This window comes from Lissotriton helveticus, chromosome 10, assembly GCF_964261635.1.
Source record: "Lissotriton helveticus chromosome 10, aLisHel1.1, whole genome shotgun sequence".
Lineage (NCBI taxonomy): Eukaryota > Metazoa > Chordata > Amphibia > Caudata > Salamandridae > Lissotriton > Lissotriton helveticus.
Genome location: NC_136071.1, coordinates 828,848,730 through 828,869,891, shown reverse-complemented (window position 1 = coordinate 828,869,891; position 21,162 = coordinate 828,848,730). Strand labels below are relative to the sequence as shown.

Sequence of the window (21,162 nt, the reverse complement as noted above, 5' to 3'; positions counted from 1 at the left end):
CTAACCCGAGTCAGGTTGGGTATCGTACATCATCTCGTCGCATTTCCAGATCAGAAAATAAGATCCGAGACTCCTTGCCCATGTGACAATACCTCACGCCAGAGCTGCTGTCATTTTCTACTTTTTTGCAAATTTTATCACTTTTTAAGGGTAAGGTACTTAAAACCTATCCTTTTAAAATACAATATTCGATCCTCAAAGAGTGCCCTAGAGCTATTATCTTCCCTAGAGAATGTGGACATTTGTTTCTTTGTTGCCACTTTTATCTTGAAATGTACAGCTGCCAGGAAGAGCTTAGTGCTGCCATAATTTCATATATTCCTGTCTGTACATACATGTCTTAACAGCATATCATATTTTAACCTTGTATTATTGTTTGCCCGAGCCATACTGGAACTTTTGCATCAAAATCATATTTTTAACCCTGTATTATTGTTTGCTTCGAGCTATACTGGAACTTTTGCATTAAAACGTACAGCTGCCAGGAAAGCACTTTGTGTGACAACTATATATATTCCTGTCTGTACATGCATGACCTTTTTTAACTTATTAGCTTCATATTATACCTTTAATCATGTATTGTTGCCCAGCGTATGCCATCATATGTTCTCTTCCTCTCTACGTATTATTCCCGAGATTATTTGAGTCACTTTGTATTCAGAACAAATATGTATATAATGAATTATTTTTATATGTTTTTATGCTTGTATGATTTGTATTTCTCAAATCGAATAAAAGCTTATGACTTGACTTGGGTGGAGGCTATTAAAATTGAGATATCAGACTTTCTTTCTCGGAATAGGGGAACTGCCCCCCTCAACTATGTGTGGGACTCTCTTAAGGCGTATATTCGTGGCCTGGTGATTGGTAGAGATGCGGCCGATCTTTCTGCAGTTAAGAATAAGAATAAATTGCTCCAACAAAAAATTCAGGCTTTGACTGTACTCCGGCAACAAAATTCAGCTAGATCGGTTGAAGATCAATTAAATGAGGCCAAACGAGAGCTCTCTCAGGAGCTCTATACTCAGAGTGATGAGATCTTTCGTAAGAGCTCACAAAAAATCTATGAAGAGAGTAATTTTACTGGTAAACTCCTGGCGTGGCAGGCCAGAGAGCAAGCCTCGTCTAATCTCATACATTCTCTACACTCTCCAAATACTCTCAGAGATACATCGGTTTCAGCTGAAATTGGAGAAATAATGGTAGCACACTATAAGAGGATCTACAACACTCAATCGACGATAGATCATCAAAAATTATTGAATTATCTGGAAAAGTACTCTCTTCCCACTCTTTCTCCTATGGATCAAGTGAGTATGGCCACTCCATTTACTAGAGAGGAAGTAGAGAAAGTGGTACAACAGCACCCAATAGGGAAAACGGCTGGCCCGGATGGGTTTCCCTCAGAGTTTTTTAAAGTATTTTTTAGTTCCTTCTCAGATTTCTTCGGCCAATTATTAAACTTTATGATGTCTGGTGGATCTGTCCCGGATTCTTTCAGGGAAGGAACTGTAGTAAGTTTTCTCAAAAAGGGTAAACCCTCCAACGATCCGAATTCTTATAGACCTATCACGCTACTGAATACAGATTATAAAATTACCACTAAATTATTATCTACACGATTTCATTCTTTTTCTTCAGATTTGATTCACGCAGACCAGAATGGTTTCGTTGCCGGCAGGCAACTGTTGACTAACACTCATTTTTTAACAGGGGCGTTGGATTTTTTTGAGTCACGTAAGGTCCCCGCTTTAATTTTATTATTTGATGCCGAAAAAGCTTTTGATTTGGTGGTATGGGAGACACTTTTTATTATTTTACAGCACTTTGGTATCCCAGATGTAATTATAAATTTGATTCCGAGTCTTTATTCAGGGGCTAGGGCCAATATTATCATTAATGCTGAGTCTGTGGGACTAGTATCGGTTAAACGCGGTACTAGACAAGGCTGTCCACTTTCTCCGGTATTATTTGCTTTCTTCATTGAACCCTTAGCAACTGCAATCAGGAAAGCTCCTCTTTTATTTCCCCCTATTAATTTGATGCCTAAAATCAAACTTTACGCAGACGATATAATTTTGTTAATTAAGCCTGAAATGCAATGTCAATCTCATGCACTCCAAATATTTGAAGAGTTTGAGGCTTTGGGGGGCTATCGGATAAATAAAAAAAAAACGAAATCCTAGTTTGCGGGGGCATTAATCCTGTAATTCACCCTGATTTAAGATCATGCATTAATAACAAACCGAAAAGATATTTGGGGGTTCTGTTCTCTCCCTCAGTTTCTGATCTCTACAGTTTGAATTTTGTACCATTGTTGCAGAAGGTACGAGCAATGTTTGAAAGATGGAACCCTTTACCACTAACTATTATTGGTCGTGTTGCACTAATTAAGATGTCGGTCCTTCCTTTATTAAATTTTTTATTTTCAAACATACCTTGTGCTCTGCCTGGATCATTCTTCTCCTAAGCTGATTCCTTGTTTTCCTCCTTTATTTGGGCAAAAAAGACGCCTCGTATTGCCTTGAATACTTTATTTGAAGATAAGGGACAAGGAGGGCTGGCTCTTCCCAATCTTAAAGATTATTATAATGCATATTTGGCTCAATTCATGACCAGATTCAAGGATAATAATCAGCAACTTTTTATAAATTTTTTCATTGATTTGATTTGTAAAGAAACCCAGATTCCCTCCCAGCTCAAATTATTTAAATCACCAAAAACAGTCAGGTATAAGGTGCTGCACTGGTTTTTTAAGAGACGTACAGCACTCCTAAAGAGATACTCCCTTTCATTTCTTAGTACATCCTCTTCCCTCAGCTCGGCTTTCTCATTTTTCGGAGTGGATATTAGCATGGATCTGCTAGAAAAATGGCAGAGGATAGGGTTTAAGAAGTTAAGCGATTATATGAAAGATGGCGCTTGGATTAGGATGTCTGATATGACATCCCGGGTTCAAGGAAATTTCTTATTGCTGGGATCGTATAAGTTGATTTATGGAGTTTTGTCCCAATTAGACCCTTCACTCCTTTTTTCCCCTGCTCCGTTATTCAATGAATTATTTTTCTTAATACGAGAAAGAAAGCCGGGGGAGTGGAAACCATGCTTAATCGCGAATAGGGACCCGGACTTATGTCTCAAAGCAATTAATAAGTGGCTAGGGCAGGAAAATATGGTATTAACCCCTGCTGTATGGAAGAGAATTAATGTATTGAATTTTTGTGTATTAAGAGGTGCCAACTGGCGCAGAATGCAGTTTTTTAGTAAATGGCTTCTGTATTTCACTCCGGCAACGGTTAGTAAAATGTATCCTAATTGCTCTTCCAATTGTTATAGATGTCTGCATTATAATCCTGCTAATTGGTCTCGTGTTGTTGCTCAATGTTCTAAAATTGTACCTTTTTGGGAAGATATATTTGCATTTATGCAAAACCAGTGTAAAATCTCAATTTCGGTTAATCTTAAATTGATTTTGTATGGATTTGATCCTGAATTGATGTTAGATGGGCAACTAGTTAAGCTAATATATATAGCTATGGCTGTAGCGAGATCGCTAATTCTTCAGAACTGGCATTCACAATATTGCCCTAATGTACATGAATGGTGCTATAAAATGCAAAAAGTCAGAAATAGCGAACAATTATATGCTCAAAGAGTTGGGGCGATTCGCAAATTTGAGAAAATCTAGGGTTCGTATTTCGACTTTAATTGATTTAAATTGATTATGCTTCTGTGTTCAACCCTTATGAGATGGCCTTATATGCGATTCCTGAATTTGTTGGGGTATGTGTACATTCTGGTCAGCCTATGATATGTCAGTATATGTTTTTGTCTAGCTTATCCAAGACTTCAATAAAAAATTTGAAAAAAAAAAAACATGCTAGTAGTTCCTGCTTCAAAAAGTAGTAACAAACATGCAACATGATAGTTATTGACAAGAATCAACCACTACACAAACCAAGAGACACGTAAAATTCAATATTGCCCTTCCGCAGACTGAGACAGTGGCATGTGAAAAATCAATTCTTCATAGAAAATTATATATAATATGCTATTTTATCAGTTTTTATATACATACATTCTTTATAAGTGACTATCACAAGAGCCATCATTCCAGGTTTAATTAAAATGTATATGTAAAATGAACCTTTGATCAAAAGTTTCCGGTCAGGCTCCTGCTTTGGAGAGTGTGGACTCTGGAGTTTCTGTTCCGTTTTAGAACCAAGTAATGTCTGACGGATGCTGAGACTCTGGCGAGGTGTTTTAGGCGAAGGCTCATTTTTGGTGCTGGAAGAACTGAAACAAAATACTAGTTTAGAAACCCAAACATGTTGATTTCTAAAAATATGCGTCTTTAAATAAATTTACCTCATCATTGTGCTGTATTCCTTAATCTTCCGACTAATAAGATCCCGGCTACTGACAGCTGTCTCCTGTAATAAAATGCTTTTGTTAATGGATGTAATGATGTCTACAAATACCACACTCAAAGTTAACTTTGTGCAGCTTTACTCAAAGCAGTTAAGAGACTCAATGACTGCTAGACAAACAAACCAACCAGATGCTTGTTTGCAAGAATGGATTTGCAACTTGATGCTCTGCTAGATTCACATGCTGGGCTTTATCCCGCCATCTGATAGTAAAGTCGGAAAGTGTTTATTTTCAAACTTTTTCCCCAGAATGGGCATTGACATAGGTTGTGTGATTCAACATGATGGCAACCGTAAGCCCACAATGTCCCTAAACATGTAATCCATTTTAGTCTTTTTTTTCACTTTCTTCCTTCACTGCGGAGATGCAAGGGTCACACATAACACTAAAATGTCTTCAAGTTGCAAAACCGTTCTTGCAGGTAACAGTTTTTTGGAGAAGGAAATCTTTTCTAGATTTATACGTCATACATTAATTGCGGAGTGGTATTTTCCTCCAGAGTAGGGAGGTGTGGAGAAGGGTTGGTACACATTTCTTAGCACAGACTGTCCCAGGGCTGTTTCTATGCATGTCTATCTACACAATAGTGTTTAGTGAATGCATGTTTAGATGACCATGTTGCAGCCATCCATATGTACTGTAAAGACACATCAGACATGAAAGTTAATGTTACTCCTTTCTTTCTAATAGAATGTACTCTTGTTTCACCTCAAGGGTTTTATTTGCCAACTTACAGCAGAATTTGATGATCTGTACTATCCATCCAGCAATGGTAGCCTTAAAAACAAACAGTACCTAACATTTGTGATGCGTGTGCAGTAAAGAATTGTTTCAAATTCCTTATAAACTGTATTTTTTAGGTCTCGCCTGAGCCAGCGCATGCGCTGCTCTGTGAGACATTTAGTTAGGACATTTAAAAGTCCTACCACAGCTCTTTGGTGGCCTTCTGCGTGCGGTTATGTGCACAATGGCGAGCAGAGGAGCCATTTGGCTTTCCTCTCGCTCTCCCGCGCGCGCCTTGCCCTACCTCTCTGCACCCTTACAGCGCGCCTTTCTTCGCCCCTACCTCACCACAGACTGCGTCCTCGCGATCACTTTCAATTTCACGGCCGTGCGGCCAATACTTGTTTTGCCTTCCTTTCTGTTCCTCAGTGTAAACGAACAGCCAAATACAGCTGTGCTCTGTTCAAACAACTAGAGCAGTCAAGTGCCTTCTGATAGACACCTTCATAATCATGCTTTTTTATTTAGTTTTTTCAGTCAACAGCTTTTTCAACTACAAATAAGAACAAATTAACGGATTCCAGTGTGTTACATCAGCAGCTTTTGTGGGGACTTTTATGGTTACGATCAGGCTTTTGAACCAAATGCAAATTGCATGCTGAAATTTTTTAGCATATACTTTCAATGTTAAAAATGAAACTATAAGTCCCACAGTGCAATGCGCTCTCCAAAAAAGGAGTCACGTCACCGTACGATGCATACGTAAATTTAGGAAGTGCTCAGCTGCATGGCAATTGCCAAAAAATAGATCGACACACAGTTTCCGAGTGGCCACATTACACATTAGCCACTTTAACCAGAGCTGCATTTTAGCCAACTGCACTTTGCTGTTGGCCCTTTTAATTCAATAGAGGTATCTATCCCAGAATCCATAACACTACTGGGTCACGAGCCAGGGCAGGCTGAAGGTGTCACACATAGGGCCACTTGCCAGCTATGTCAATGTCATCGAGAAAGAGTACAGGATAAGTGCTATTGTACGTTTAAGGATTTAAGGCCTGTTTTTTTTTAACTCTAAAGTAAACAACCATAAAGGCTAAATGGCTATTTTCAGAATCATGTCGTCCAAATGTAAATTTTACCTTACCCTTGTCCCGTAATTTATGTCGTAAGGGGTATTGTAGAAAGTATAAGCTTTGCAGTGCAAAGTACACACAAACTCCAGCCTCGCTCCGTAGACTTCCATGCACCAATGACCCGAACAGCATCCCGCCCGATGCCCAAGCTGTAGCGATCCCCAGAGCTCGGCGATGAAAGGTTATTTAAAGCTGCCTCGTGTGGCTCTTTTTTCCCTTTCCCCGCCAAGGGGGTAATTGCCGGAATATCAACAGCTAAATAGATTTATCATCGGGTTGCCAAACCTGCTGCTGTTTGGTTCCAGGCATGCCAGTCCCAGTACGGGCCACTACCGAGCGTTAAATTGGAAATCTGGACGGATGGATTTACCACGGATCCTGAAATGTGACAAGCCGAGAAGGCAAGATCACCTTCCCTCTCTCTCAAGCCCAAAATGAAAATAGCTACATTTAGGATTAATTTCCCGAATACATCTGGCAAGGCACCAGTCTACTGAAACGGCTGCTTGGAATTATTGCATGACTGCCATTTGTAAAGACATCGTTCATCATGCATAATGTACAACAACATCAACTGTTGCATGGCGAAACACTTATAATGTCACAAAGGCGAGACCTATTGGCTATGCCAATGCTTGTTATCGTATTTAGTACATTACCATTATTCTTACATCTAGTGTAATGCTTTCTCTGCTGCACGGGTTGGTTTCTGAAAGACAGATGGCAGATTTATTGTTCAATTGATATGAAAAACTGCGAAACCACCTCAAGCAGAAATTTTGCTTCTGCACCTACAATAACCTGGTCTTAAAATAGTCAAGTATGGTTCCTGCACAGTGAGAGCCAGTATCTCACTTGCATTCTTATAGCAAATTTAAATTACTGTCTTTAGAGGGAGATATTACAATGAAGTTTTATACCTAAGCTCAGAGTGTGGTTTCAAGAGTCCTACTAAAACCAAATTCAAGTTCCATTGTGGTGGCGAGCTGCATGTGGAGGATACATGCCCGCTCCCTACAGGAACCTCTTGATTACAGGGCTACAAAAGCCATGCTTCCTATTTATTCCCCTAGTCTAAACAGCAATAGTCTGATTGTACTCCTGAAGAGGCATAGCCAAGTTTACAGTATGTTAAATATTTAAAATATATCTCACTATTACAGTTTCATCTGTTAGACATTGTTGGAATGTGTTGTCTGCACACCCTTTAGTGAATCTGGTCCATATTAGAGCTTTATACTTTCTGTTGAAGGTCTACGTGCCTTTTTTTATGATGTTTAGACTTTTTTTTCAGGAAGATCTAAATTAGTGAATAAAGCAATATCAACAGTAACGCTGCAAAGTGCAAAGTGCATTTCTTTCAGGCTGAGATAAGATAAATACACCCCAGCCTCCAATGCCAGTGTGTCCTTGTATAATTGGGATCCAGATTACACTGCCTCATATGACGAGTATCATATCTGATGTGGCCACTTAGTGTCACTAAAATCAGTGTCATTAAGTATACTTTGAATATTTGATTATGTGAATCATCAGGATTGGTAAAAAGGCATACCAGTCAACAGTTAATTTCTTTCTGACAGAGGATAACAATGCCTGTATGCAAAGGTTTGACTTTTTGTTGTGTGTCCGTAAACAGATGAAAAAAGTAGCTTAATTCTCCAGTGTTGATCTCTTTCAAATATTTTCATGCTTGTCATTCCCTATCAGACTTGGAATCCCAGGTAAACTTAAATTGCAGTTAACTGTGATAAAATGGTATAGACCTCAACAATAGTGCTTAGTAACCCATATACCTCATTTGAAACAACCCAAACTTCAGCCAATGAGATGCAAGAGCTAGCTCTCCTACTCCCCTTTAAAAGCCACCATGGCTCAGATTTCACCGCAGGACTGTGAGAAGAGAATATAATAGAAACTGTATCTCGAACCCGGGAGGGAGGGAGTGTTGCATGTAAATAAATAAAAGATACCTATGAGTTACAGGTAAGTACCTATTTTTTTTCTTCAGCATTGTATCTTTCGTATACTAACATGCTTTAATAAGAATGGCATGCAATATTTATTATTTATTATTTATATTTATTTAATTTACGCTGTATTTTGGGGTATTATTTCTGGGAGGACCACTCACCTGCACTATAATAGTTATTTCACCGCTGTTTGGCGGCTCGTTGGGTGCTGACTCTGGGTGGGTGACACCTTGGGAGAGGAAGGGTCGTGTGCGGGCGCCATTTTGGTTGCCATTCTAGTTGCAGCGTGACGCGCCTGCCGCTCTGCCGCTATTTAAAGCTGCCAAATACAAACGCGCAGCGGGCGCGCCAGAGGCGTGCCCATCTGCGCCCATCCGCGACCAAACGGGGCCTGGTAAATCTGGGGAATTTTCATCTTAGCCAGAGGTGTGAGGCCAAACTCAGTCAGGAAGGGCTGCTGAAACACCATGGTACCAAATCAGGGCTTAACATCGAACACCCGGTACGAGGTTTGCATTATGGCCTTTTAAACAAGCGATTCTTACAGAAGCACAACCTACAAGTGCTCTCCTTATTACAGGATGGAGAGTTGGATATCCTGGGGGTCACGGAAACGTGGCTAGAGGACTCCTCGTTGCCGGACTTGGTAGCCTCCATTCCGGCCAACTTTACGGCAATCTGCCTTAATAGAGCAGGTACCATGAGAGGGGGCGGGGTGGCCCTTTTATATAGCACCCGCCTGAGGGGTGAAAGAATCTGTGCTGAAAGCATGGGAGGCGCCGAGGTTCTGGGCATTAAGCTCGGGATAGGGATGGATTGCTGGACTATTCTTTTAGTCTATCGTCCCCCTGGGCGTTGCCGGACTTTCCGGATCTATTCCTGGAGTTGGTCCAGGATGTTCGCTCACGGTACAATAATGTAATTATTATGGGTGATTTAAATTCCCATTGGGAAAAGTCCCCGAAAGAAGGCCAAGCCAATCAGATAGATGAGGCTCTTAGGTCCTTTGGGTTAGTACAGAGGGTAATGGGCCCTACACACGAGAAGGGCCATACCCTGGATCTCGTCTGGATAACAACTTCAGAACATGGCCGGGATCACGGCCCAGTAGTTGCGCAGCCCTGTGCATGGTCAGACCACTACTTAGTGAAGGGCATGATCTCGGTTGATGAACAGAAGGGGAAGTCCGGAGTAGGATGGAAGGTAGTGAGGAAATGGAAACATATAAACGGGGATGAAATGGTAGCTCATCTCCTAACTCATCCTCCTACTAATAAGTTGGAACATAACCCTGAAGTTATCTGTAATGATTTAACAGATAAATTGAAAAGGGTAGTAGATCTCGTGGCACCAGCACGAAGGATGAATATTGCAGATAGAGGATATGGGGCCCCGTGGTATAATGAATCCCTTAGGGGAAAAAAAGAGGGCTCTACGTAAATCGGAGAGAGCATGGCGGAAGGATTATAGCCTCAACGCACGGAGTCTTTACATACAGGAGCTCGCTTCCTATAAACACGCTATTTTGTTAAGGAAAGCTGAGTTCTATGAGGACAGGATTTCCAGAGCTTCGGACCTACAAAAGGAAATTTTTAAGGTCCTCACGGAACTCAGGAAAAACAAAGAGCAGAGTCCTGAGTTTAAGCAAGAAGACTGCCAAAAATTTCAGGACTACTTTTCCACTAAGATTAAAGATCTCTTATCAGAAATCGCTAATACCCCCGATTTTGGATTGCCCTCTACAGATTATCCCGGCTATTCGTCCGGTGAATAACCCTTTGGTCACTCTGCCCTTGATTACGAAGGACAGACTGACAAATCTTGTGGGGCGGGTTAAATCTGGCTCCCAGGCCGACCCTGTCCCCCGGAGGTTTTCAAGTTAGCCATGCCAGGTATCGAGGAAGACGTTTTGACCCTACTTAATAATTCGCTACAAATAGGACTGGTCCCATCCTCCTTTAAGGAGGCACGGTTGATCCCCCTGCTGAAAAAAACTGGGGCGGATGTTAAGAATCTAAAGAACTTTAGGCCTATTTCTCAATTACCATTCTTGGCCAAAGTTCTGGAGCAGCATGTCCTTACTTATCTTGCTGATCATCTGGAGAAAAATGTTCTGCTCGAGCAAAACCAGGCTGGGTTCCGTGCGCATCACAGCACGGAGCTAGTGATGCTATCCATCTTGGATGAGTTAAGGAGTAGAGCTGACAAGAAACTCCCTGGGGCCCTGGTGCTATTAGACCTCTCCGCAGCTTTTGACACCGTTTGTCATAGTCAATTGTTGCTGCGGTTGAGGGACTTCGGCATCCAGGGCACAGCATATGTCTGGCTCTCCTCTTTTCTCCAAGGGAGAACTCAGAGAGTTCAACTGGCAGACTTATCTTCAACCACTGTGCCGATTACCTGTGGTGTACCACAGGGCTCTGCCCTCTCCCCTCTTTTATTTAATGTTTATTTACAACCCTTGATTTCGGCCCTCAACCAGATGGACTGTCAAATTTACAACTATGCTGACGACACCCAAATTATCATCCAAATGGAAGATTGTCCGGGTGCACACGCAAGAATGCAGAATATCCCAAGATATACAGCTAATTGGATGTCTGTGAATTCCTTGAAAATCAATCCAGACAAGACCGAGGTGTTGCCGATCACCATCATGGGCAACCCCTGGAATGATCAGTTCTGGCCAATAGAACTAGGAGCGCCCCCAGAACCTGCAGCAGTAGTGAAAAGCCTGGGCATCTCCTTGGACGGGAGTTTGACGATGCAAAAGCAAGTCTCGGGGGTGGTGGGCACGTGTGTAGGCCTCCTTCGACAACTAAGGAAAATCTCCACACTCTTGTCCGTTGCCACCCTGAGACGCGCTGTATCTGCCATGATCCTAGCCAGGATGGACTATGGCAACTCACTATATGCAGGGCTCCCTCAAAAACATCTGAATCGCCTGCAAATTGTTATGAACGATGCTGCAAGATTGATTTTCAAGAAACCGAGGAGAACGCATGCTTCTCCTCTATTGCGTGAACTCCACTGGTTGCCTGTCAAACAGAGGGTTTTGTTTAAAGGGCTTTGTATTACGCACAAAGTCCTGTATGGAAAGGCGCCAAGTTACATTAAAGCCCGCTTGGCCCCATACAAGCCCGGTAGACGGCTGCGTTCCTCAGATGCTACCCTTTTAACTCAACCGCGCTTCAGATTATCCACCTTAGATGGTGGTGCTTTTTCTAACGTCTTTCCAGCTGTCTGGAATAGTTTACCAACTGAACTGCGCAAAGAATCCAACTTGCTACCTTTTCGAAAAAAATTAAAAACAGTGCTTTTTCAGCAAGCATGGGGTGTGCTGTAACTTGATGATCGGCTGTAGAATCTGTTTGGTATATACCTGGTAAAGCGCTTAGAGACCCCGGGGTGATTACGCGCTATATGAATCAAATAAATAAAAAAAAATGCAGTACATCACATTACATCAAAGTGGGACCAGGCTCACCCTTAGTGAAAAGTTATGAAGGACCGCCTGTATCACTGCAGAGTCATCTGCTACGTTCACATTTTGCAGATGCTTCACTTTGCTCTGGAAGAATGTGATGCAGGCTGAGACCCAACATCCTATTGTCTGTTTAGATTGGAGTTAGCCTATTCTTGAATGGCCAAAGGATACAAACAGCTGGTCAGAGATGTGTTAATTTCTTTTAGTCCATGCAAAATCTGATGCACCTGCAAACATGCAGCGAATGCAGGGATTTTTCTGCCACCATTGGAATAAGTAAAGCAAGTGCAAGATAACAGGCTTTATATAGGCTCCTTTGGCATAAACATTGGGTTAGTTCAAAGTTTGACCTGGACTGTACCAAGTTTGAGGAAGGGCTCTTTTATTGTAAACAAGTGCAACTCCCCAACTCTCCTTGGGGACAAGAGGGCTACCAAAAGAGCAGTCCTTCATGAAATAAACTTTAAATGAGCTGTGTGGGTCAGTTTAAAAAGAGATAGCATGGGTTGGTTTAATACTGTGTGCAGTTGCCAAGGCACAGTAAGGAGTCTTTTGAAGAAAAGCATCAAACAGCCCTTTCATAGTTTTACAATGATCTGTGAGAACAAAGATGATCAACTGTCCTCTATTATCTTGAAACTGCAGCTATATAGGCTCCTACTGAAGAGTGCCTAAGACCACTTCTAGCCAGGAGCAGTAGGTATGGAGAGATGTGGTGAGGCTGCATGGAGACCAGGTTTATAGCCCTGCTTTTATACCACATGCAGAAGCGCTGCCCCTGGTCATCGACAGTGAAGTCTTCGTTAATTAGGGAGAGTTCAGCGTTGACAGTGAGAGAGGTAAATCTGACAGGGCTTCTGGAGAGCTGATTTAACACAAATTATTTGCCGGTGGATAACCCTTGTCCTTTTTTTAATGTCTTTGAGGAACACCCAGACTTTTCCTTAGAGGAGGAGGCTGCAGGTGCTTCCCTAGTCTGCTCCAACTCAGGAAGTGCTAGATGCTTTCATTTGTGCACCACTATCACAAAGGTGCCTGGTGGGCCACTTTTCAGACTCATTACCAGAGAAGAAGGCATCCCCTTTATAAGGCAGAATTGTCTTGCTTTTCATCAAATAAATTATCAATCTCCCCTCCCCATGTTCAAGAGTTTTTTAGGGAAATGTCTTACAAATATTACATACAGAGGCTATATGAGCAGGAAGGAGACAGACACACTGGTCATAAGGATCAAAAAAATAAATGAGGATCATAATGGTAAACCCTCTTTTGTGCAAGGCTTAGACACCGACCTCTTATCCTCAAACACAGGGCCACAGTTAGTGATCCCTCGGGCCGGTGAAGATGACCTAATTTCCATAAATACAACTTATAGTCTGATGAAAAGCTGAACATAGGGCTGGTGGAAGTCCAGGGAGAATGAAGTAGGTTTGAGCAGTAACTATTTTAAGGTCAAACACAGGTTTGAGCAGAACACTCGGGGTCTCCTTCGCACACAATGTGCAGTAGAAATCTGGGCTATGTTGGCCTTTGGGGGAGTAGGAGAGCTCAGTACTTTCACCCACTGGCTGAAGACTGGTTTGTTCAAAGGAGGTCAATTTTAAGGATTAGGGCCGTTTGAACACTGTTTACTACAATTATGTTTACCAGGGATCCCAGCCTGATGATGGGAATGGTGCAAGCATGTGAACATGTAAAAGATCCAACACTGGAGAACTGTGGGAGGTCTACCCCACTGTAGGGACAAACTGTCCAAAATAGACCGCTTTACTTCCTACCTGCGAAATGTGCCCACTTGTTTGCTTAGGGCCTTAGTTCATCCGCTTGAAAATTTTAACTACTAAGTTAGTTTTGAAAGTGTGAAAGATACCAAGCCTCCCTGTATGTTTAGATAAAACACTGCAATTATTGAGTCTGTCAAGATCTGCACATTTCTGTTGAGGATAGGATTTTGGAAGGCTTTTACTGCTTGACAATTGTCTTGACTTATAGATAATTTAAGATTTTGACTGTCTTCAGCAGTGACCTAGGTCTACCTCAACCACTTACCTGAACGTCCACTATTATATGTACTTCCTTAAATAATCTGTAAAGCTCCAATTGCCTTAATGTCGGCCTTCATGTGCTTTTGGGACTGATGTACCACAAGAATGAACAAGTGGTTATCAGTAAAAGGAATGTCTGAGGATCGTTTGAACCTTTGGTTTGAAACCAGCATTGTGCCGCATAGCATATCTACGTAGTACTGTCCCTGATGAAAGTTGTCTACAAGTTGTGCCAACTGAGTGTAATGCAGGCTTAAGGGAATATTTTCTGTCTTCGACAACAGACTTAGGCCTCTTTTTAACCTCTTCTGGAAGGTTATAATGTTCTCCATTTCATCCCACTGCTGGTTTGCATATCAGCTCATTGGAGTTAGCTGTGGGCTACAGCGTGGCTGCTGCGCTCTCCAGTTTCCTTCTTATGCCCTTCAGCCACTTTCTCTCCTTATCTAAAAGTGAACCTAGCGTAGATAGGAATTCTGCTCTCTTCCTTGCCATGGAGACTATAAGAGAATCAAGAGCCATGTGCTCAAATACATTTAGGATCCAGACGCCTCGTATAAAAACATGGGTTGACAGACATCGCAGGTGTACGGAACACCTCTCTGTTCTGATGCTATACATTTTGTACCTATGCCTAGGACTTAAATTCTCAAGTACGAAACATATGCCCTACTGCTTAATCTGCATTGTTACTCCTATGGCATCTCCTGCTCTCTTAACCACACCATGAAACATGGCCACATCATCTGGAGTAATCTCCACAAGGTACACACGTCAATCTCCTCCTGTGGGGAGTCGGCATCAAACAGTCTTCCATAATACTTCTGCTTATTTCAGGATGTCATACAATAGCTCCTCTTGGCCGGTCTGCTCCTGTATCAAAGTATTTTCTTCCCTGCCTATTTTTCTGTGTCAAACTCAGGCATTGTCCTTTCTACCAATTCAATTCTATCCCTTTGTTTACCTTCTGTAGGTCTCTTTATTCATTGGCTTTGGTGGTTTGTGAGCAGCCATGGATTTATAAAAAAAAAGGACTTCTTTTTCATCAAATTCTCTTTCTCTATCTCAAGATTCCCCTTTTTCTTAATTTCAAAAGCATCTGAAGTCTTTTAGATCCTTGCTGCTTTTTTACTTGTGAGGCGGAACGTCCGCCTTTCTACTTTTTCAAATTCTATCTTCCTCTGAAGCAGAGAAGATCCCCTTAGACAAATCTTTTTCAGTGGCATTTGCTGTCAATCTAATAGGGTCTTCGATTGGTGATTCTTTAGCGTCAAGCAATTTTCCTGATGCAACCTTTCCTGACGTAATTCTTTACTCTACAAAATCTACCATATTGCGGTGGGTACCAGAATATAAATCGTAGTAGGAAGCATACATGAAGGATTAGAACCACTGCATTCTCCCCCTAATATCTTCTTAAACGAGAAGCTAAAAAAAGGCCCCTCTCCCTTTAAGGGGCATGGGCTGCTTAAAACAAATAAATTGACTCCCATTTGGGAATGGAAATGTAGGGATGAGGGTCCTCTGACCATTACAAACCGCTTCCACTGACTTTACAAATAGAGTCCTGGCAAATAATTATTCATTGGACAGGTCATTTTGAGAGCCTCTGCGAATGGGCAATTTGTCATACAACCTCTGTACATAATTTGCATTTCAAAAGACATCCTTGTTCACTAACTAATCTGTGTGCAACTTGCCCATCATGCTTTTAAAGTAGAATATCAACCCCAAAATGTTACATTTGGGCAGACAGTGGACACTACTTCTGCAACAAAATTAGGATACTTGTTCATTTTCACTTTCCCTTTGTGTAGGGCTTTAAATAGACAACCACAGAAGACTTGAACCGATAAATCACATGCCATGATGCAGCGCCATTCAACAGCCTTTTGTGACCGGCAAAATCGGATTTGAAGATTGTGTTCCAACTAAAATACCTCCAACAGCCATACATCTGCGGATACTTCCTGAACTTGTGAAGCTAAAGCGACACCTCCACCCTCTTGGCTGCAGTACTGAATGGAGACACTAAGAGATAGAATATCACTGCCTTATGTTTGTCTGTACCATTGCCTAAGCTACATTAGGAGCTTAACAATACCCATGAACCTAGTTTTCTTCTTGAGTGAGGCTTTCATTTGTAATTTATTTCTATGACAGCTCTCAAAGGATTCAATTTAGTCCTTTATTTGGTCTGGGCCCAGAGGTGTATTACTGGAGAACAGATTGTCAAAGATCCATTGATGAGATTTTGGTTTTAGGCCTGCAGAAATGCAATATATTCGCTCTAAAGCATATAAGGTTACTTCCCTTGCACACCTGCCAAATCTGACAAAGTTGCTGAAGCGGATTTTCTGGATAAAATGAATCGGATTTACAAATTAAATCACAGATCCCGGATTTCTTCAGTAAATCGCCAAAGTTAGAATTAGAGCAGCCTCAAATCTCGGTTCCCTACAGTTCAGCATTCTGGTCCTGTAGCTTGTACCCTTCGGGAGCAGGGGAGACAAAAGGAGCGCCCTTTTCTTGATTAAATGTATTTCCGGTTTACATTATGTGTGAAATGTAATCCCGGGTACTTTAACTCTTGCAGCTGTTCAAAGCCTGAATTGTCCAGCCTAAAATTGTTCTTGGTCCCTTTATGGGGCTGAACACCATTAACTTAATTTTCTTTCAAAGTATTTTATTAAATTTTATACATACAGTTATCATCGCTTTACCATTACAGGGTATCAGCCCAAATTGGCTGTCCTTGCCAAGAATACAGGTAAGTGGTATACATGTTTGGCTGTCCCCCTTTCCACTGTCTTGCTAGAAGAATAAGAGTGGATGAAAGGGGAATGAAAGAGAATAGAAGGGAGGAGATAGTATACAAGAAGATTACTTCAGTCATGGGTCTGTTCTGGGCCAGTGCAATGCATTGATGGCCATCCATTTGTTGTGCAGAATTCGCCAAACGTGTTCAGAACGTTCTGTACGCCCAGGGTGTCCTGGAGACCAATGGCCTTTTTTGCAAACACAAGAATAGCAACCTTAGATCCTCCTGACTTTGAGGCATCATTCAGTCATGCTTCCACAGCTTCTACTACCCATTTAATTAATGAGAAAATGAGCAGCCCTTGCTAAGACCTTTGCTAACAGGAAATGGGGCTATAGTTTCACCAGGGGGTCTTCAGAATTCTCTTGCAGAATTCTCACCATGGAGCCTAATCAAGATGTGGAAAAGACACCTACAGAGTACACTGGTATTCAGGAATGGGCATTAAAGATTCTAAAGATGTTGGCAAAGAGGAAGCGTAGGTCTACAAATGCGACAAAGTAGTTCTTTCCTAAATACCACATATTTTTGAAGGTGTAAGTAAATTCTGAATAGCTTACCTACTATACTTGTTGCCTCCCTACAGCAAGCCTAATAATGTGACCGGATCCTATTATTTTCAGCACAGTTTTCTATCCTTTGGAGTAAGATGCATGAGAAGTATCTGAATACTGTTTAATAGGCTTACCGGGCGACAATTAGCAGGATCATTTGTCTACTTTTTATGAAGGGGTACTATTTCTGCACCAAGTTCGGGTGGAGGAGATAGGTGATATACTTAATACAGCATTGCTCAAGAATACAATATAATTCCCCATAACACAGGATTTGATCTATACAAATCAGGTGGAATATTCATCCCAACATGTGCTTTGTCTGTTGATTGCCTGTGTAATTTTGTTCAATGTAAACTGTTCTAACTCCATGTGGTTGCACGTTGCTACTAAAATAAAACTGTAACCCCTCGGTTCGAGTAGTTGTTGCTGAGTGGAGTAATGAGAAGTGTTCATGTCAGCGGTCTTCTACAATATGTAGTTCTGATCTGGAGAGCGATACAATGTAATGCGCCAGAAGATACTGTCATTTTTGGATCTTACTATTACCAAAAAGATCCTGCCATCTGTTACACTCCCACATTTCCTATTTTTCCTTCAGTGGTGTTTTATACTGATACCTCTCGAGTTTAAACAATTGACACTAAACAGTGTGGGCTAATTTAAAACATTATCAAATCAGTATAAGGGATACAAGCAGATGGTTTCTTGACAAAGACGTTTTTGTCAGTTCTGAAAGTGTTTATGAAGCTGTATAAGTTTGTATGCCTTAAGTACAGTAATGCTTTCGGATTCTAAAACTGAATTTATAGCATCAATCGAGGGCAAATTTGTTCTACCTCGCCCCACTTTATGGTCCTTCAGCTTACTGAAATATACATCTTAGTATAGCTTTTAGCGTGCACTGGTAAACTCACAAAAATGGTTTGCTGCAAAGAAAGGATTAGAGGATCATGATTAACCTTAATTTGTGTCTCAGTTTTCATATGAATCATGATGCTTCAGCTAGGTTGATCTAGCTTATATATTATAATCAATTATACTTTTAATAATTCTCTTATGAGTGTAGTATTGAGGGGAATTGGATGCAGAACCTACCAAAAAAGCCTTAGAAACCATGGGTGAGTTTTACTAAAGCGTATTGACTCTGCCCCCCCCCCCCACCAACATAAGATCAAAGTTAATCTTTTTCCCTGCCAGGGAAGTGGTAGCCATCCTTTGTCTTCTTCCTTCACTTAACAATATGTAATTTAAGTCGCCAGCAGTCAATAGGACAGGTTTTCTTCTGCTGCATCTGAAATTACCAACCATGTAAAGCCTATCATCGAGGAAGGCCAAGAATGGAATGTTGTCATGTATTTATAGCCTTGGTTATAAACAAGGCCATTAGTTGCTTGCCTGTCTTATAAATCATTAATTGCTGTTGATGATTACAATCAATTTCTTGAACCCTTGTGATGTGCACCAATATTGTTAGACCATCAGATGGTCTTTCTCTTGGTTTCCTGACTGCCAGTATAGTACAAGCTATACATTCTAGATGTTGGTGGGCTTTAAGACCCATGTGTCCTAGAAAAAACGGACTACAAATACCAGCCATTGTTGTCCAATATTTGCCCTACTGGCGAATCCATCTTAATATACAAGAAAGTGAGGCTCGCAGAGATCCTTTCTATTAACATTCTCACTACCATGTTTCCGAGTATCTGGCTCTCTAAACAGGCAGTATTTATATTCTTTCTATCATCAATATGAACATCCTCTGAAATATTCGAGGATTCTCCCTCTCCTACAAATTTTGAGAATGTAAAGTCTCTTATGATACAGAAGAACTGTTCAAGTTAATGGTGGAAATGACAAATTAATAAGTGGGGAGAAGATTCTCAGGAAGAAGAACTGCAATTGCCACTTTTCATCAGGCAAGAACAACCTACCGATGGGCAGCTAAGACCTGGAAGGAGGTTAAACCCAGATGACCAGTAAGATGGCTCGAGTGGGTTCCAGGACAAATATAATGAAGGTAAAGGGTTTCTGACAACTGCAGAACCACAATATAATTATTTTAATGCATTATTTTGTCCACAAGGAAAAACGTAAGGGAACCTGCAGGACATATTGAAGTAATACTAAGAAGAACGATCTTACACTGCACATCCTTACAAGTGACCACTGTTATTCTGTACAAAAAACAAAGGAAAACCACAACTCAATCCATTAGATATCCCAAATCAACAATCTAGCCATATGCATTCTCAGCGAGATAAGAAAGACACTGTGGCTCAGCTTCAGTAAGAGAAAACACAGGTAGTGATTGCCATTAAAGTTAATTTTTTCTTATGAGAATATGGCTAACCTGCCTTCAGTTGTCATATTAAGGCTACAAAATGCAGTCAGTCTGCACTCAGTATTTTTGAAGTCAAGCATATGAACATTAATATAGATTTCTTATTTTTTTAGACATCATTTTTGAGTGACTGCAATCTACCAACTTTGGTTTTAATTTGATATGACTTAGTGTAAACGTGTAATCTTATATGGTAAAAGCCAGAATCATATCCAGTGTTAAGTATCAGGTCACTTCCTGCAGGCAAACTTTCAGTGTGTACCCACTGCATCACCAGCATCAGTTACTTATCTTACATTAACACTTTTTTTGTTGTGCTATTTGAATTTGGGCTCTATATAGCCTGCTGAAAGTACTTTTTCATTGAAAGGTTAGAATGGACTGAAGATGTGCCTCACTTTCAACCATAACAATATTGCTTCTTATGATGTAATTATGTTACTAGTTGTCTAACTCTTTAAAGCTGAAAAAAAATCTAAGCATGTTAATTAGTGCAACTAGAGCTAATTGATATTGGTTAGGAAATGTGAATTTGAAAAACGTAATACAGTTTCCTATTGAAGATTTGCAAATAATTGGTTAATGAATTAGATCTAGTTACCACAAATTAAATTATAGTTTAAGAAAGCTACGTGGTACATAATTTTTTTGTTGTTGCATACGGCATCTTCTCGGCAGTGGTTACACACCAGTACTAGATAAAAGAAAGAACAGATGTTTATTAGTTAATGCCTCATGTGCTTCCCTGCCTGGTGGAAGCAGGTTGTGGCATGGGTGACTAATATTGTTTGTAAACCAAGAAGATTTCAGCACCTTGAAAAAAAAATCAATACTTGGTTTCACGGCTAAACATTTATAATTACTATTTACAGTGCAGAGTCATGGGGTATTTTCAACTGTAAGGTAATCCAGCAAGAAGAAAACATTTCTAAGGAGACTGCTGGCCCTTCCCATTTCTGCTGCCAATTACATCAATCATAAAGAACTGGGGCTGAGATACCTAGAAGACTTGATCCGTGTCCAGCCAGCCCTGCTCTGGTTATTAATATGGGAAAACCAGGAGTCCGCTCTAACGAGATACATAACACTGGACTGGTTCTCCCTGGATAAAGGTTTGCAATTCCCCTGGATTGTTTATGTTAAGATTGTTTATAGTCGTATAGGGATGGAATCTTTTTTTGTGATCCCTTGACCTATGTTTAACTAAGTAAAAGGAGCAGGACAGAGGCTTGTTTCTAGCTCGAGGAGCCCCAGTGGCTCAGGAGTCTCCGGACATGTCCAACGGTCATAAGATAATTGGACTTCTACGACACTGATGACATCACTAATTATTTGTCGACTGCACGCAGTAGACAGGAACGTTCACTCTTTTTTTGTTTCAGATCAGGCACTGTTAATTTAAGTACCTGTTATGCTTGCCCCTGTACTGTACTCAGTATCTTGATTCCATATCTTGTCCGTGTGACGATGTTTCTAAACAGACTATGCTTCATTTCATCCTTTTCTGCCAACCCCTTTTTAAAGCAGTACTGTTATGGCCTAAATCAATGAAGACCCGCTCTTAGATTCTTATTACTTTTACATAATGATTAAAAGTCTTTTAATGTGGGTGCATTTTTAAAGGCTGCCACACAAGAACAAACTTCGA

The 21,162-nt window shown here is 40.9% G+C and overlaps 1 protein-coding gene across 2 annotated transcripts in view; it reads right to left on the bottom strand.

The window, feature by feature from the left end:
- The window catches only part of ARHGAP21 (Rho GTPase activating protein 21), a 545,637-nt gene that overhangs the window by 72,575 nt on the left and 451,900 nt on the right, over positions 1 to 21,162 (bottom strand). For both annotated transcript variants that reach the window (XM_078663440.1, XM_078663441.1), the window contains 2 exons: positions 4,369 to 4,433; positions 4,148 to 4,296 (listed from right to left, as the gene is read on the bottom strand). In XM_078663440.1, the coding sequence (XP_078519566.1) occupies positions 4,148 to 4,296; positions 4,369 to 4,433 (214 nt within the window). The remainder of the gene's footprint in view (positions 1 to 4,147; positions 4,297 to 4,368; positions 4,434 to 21,162) is intronic.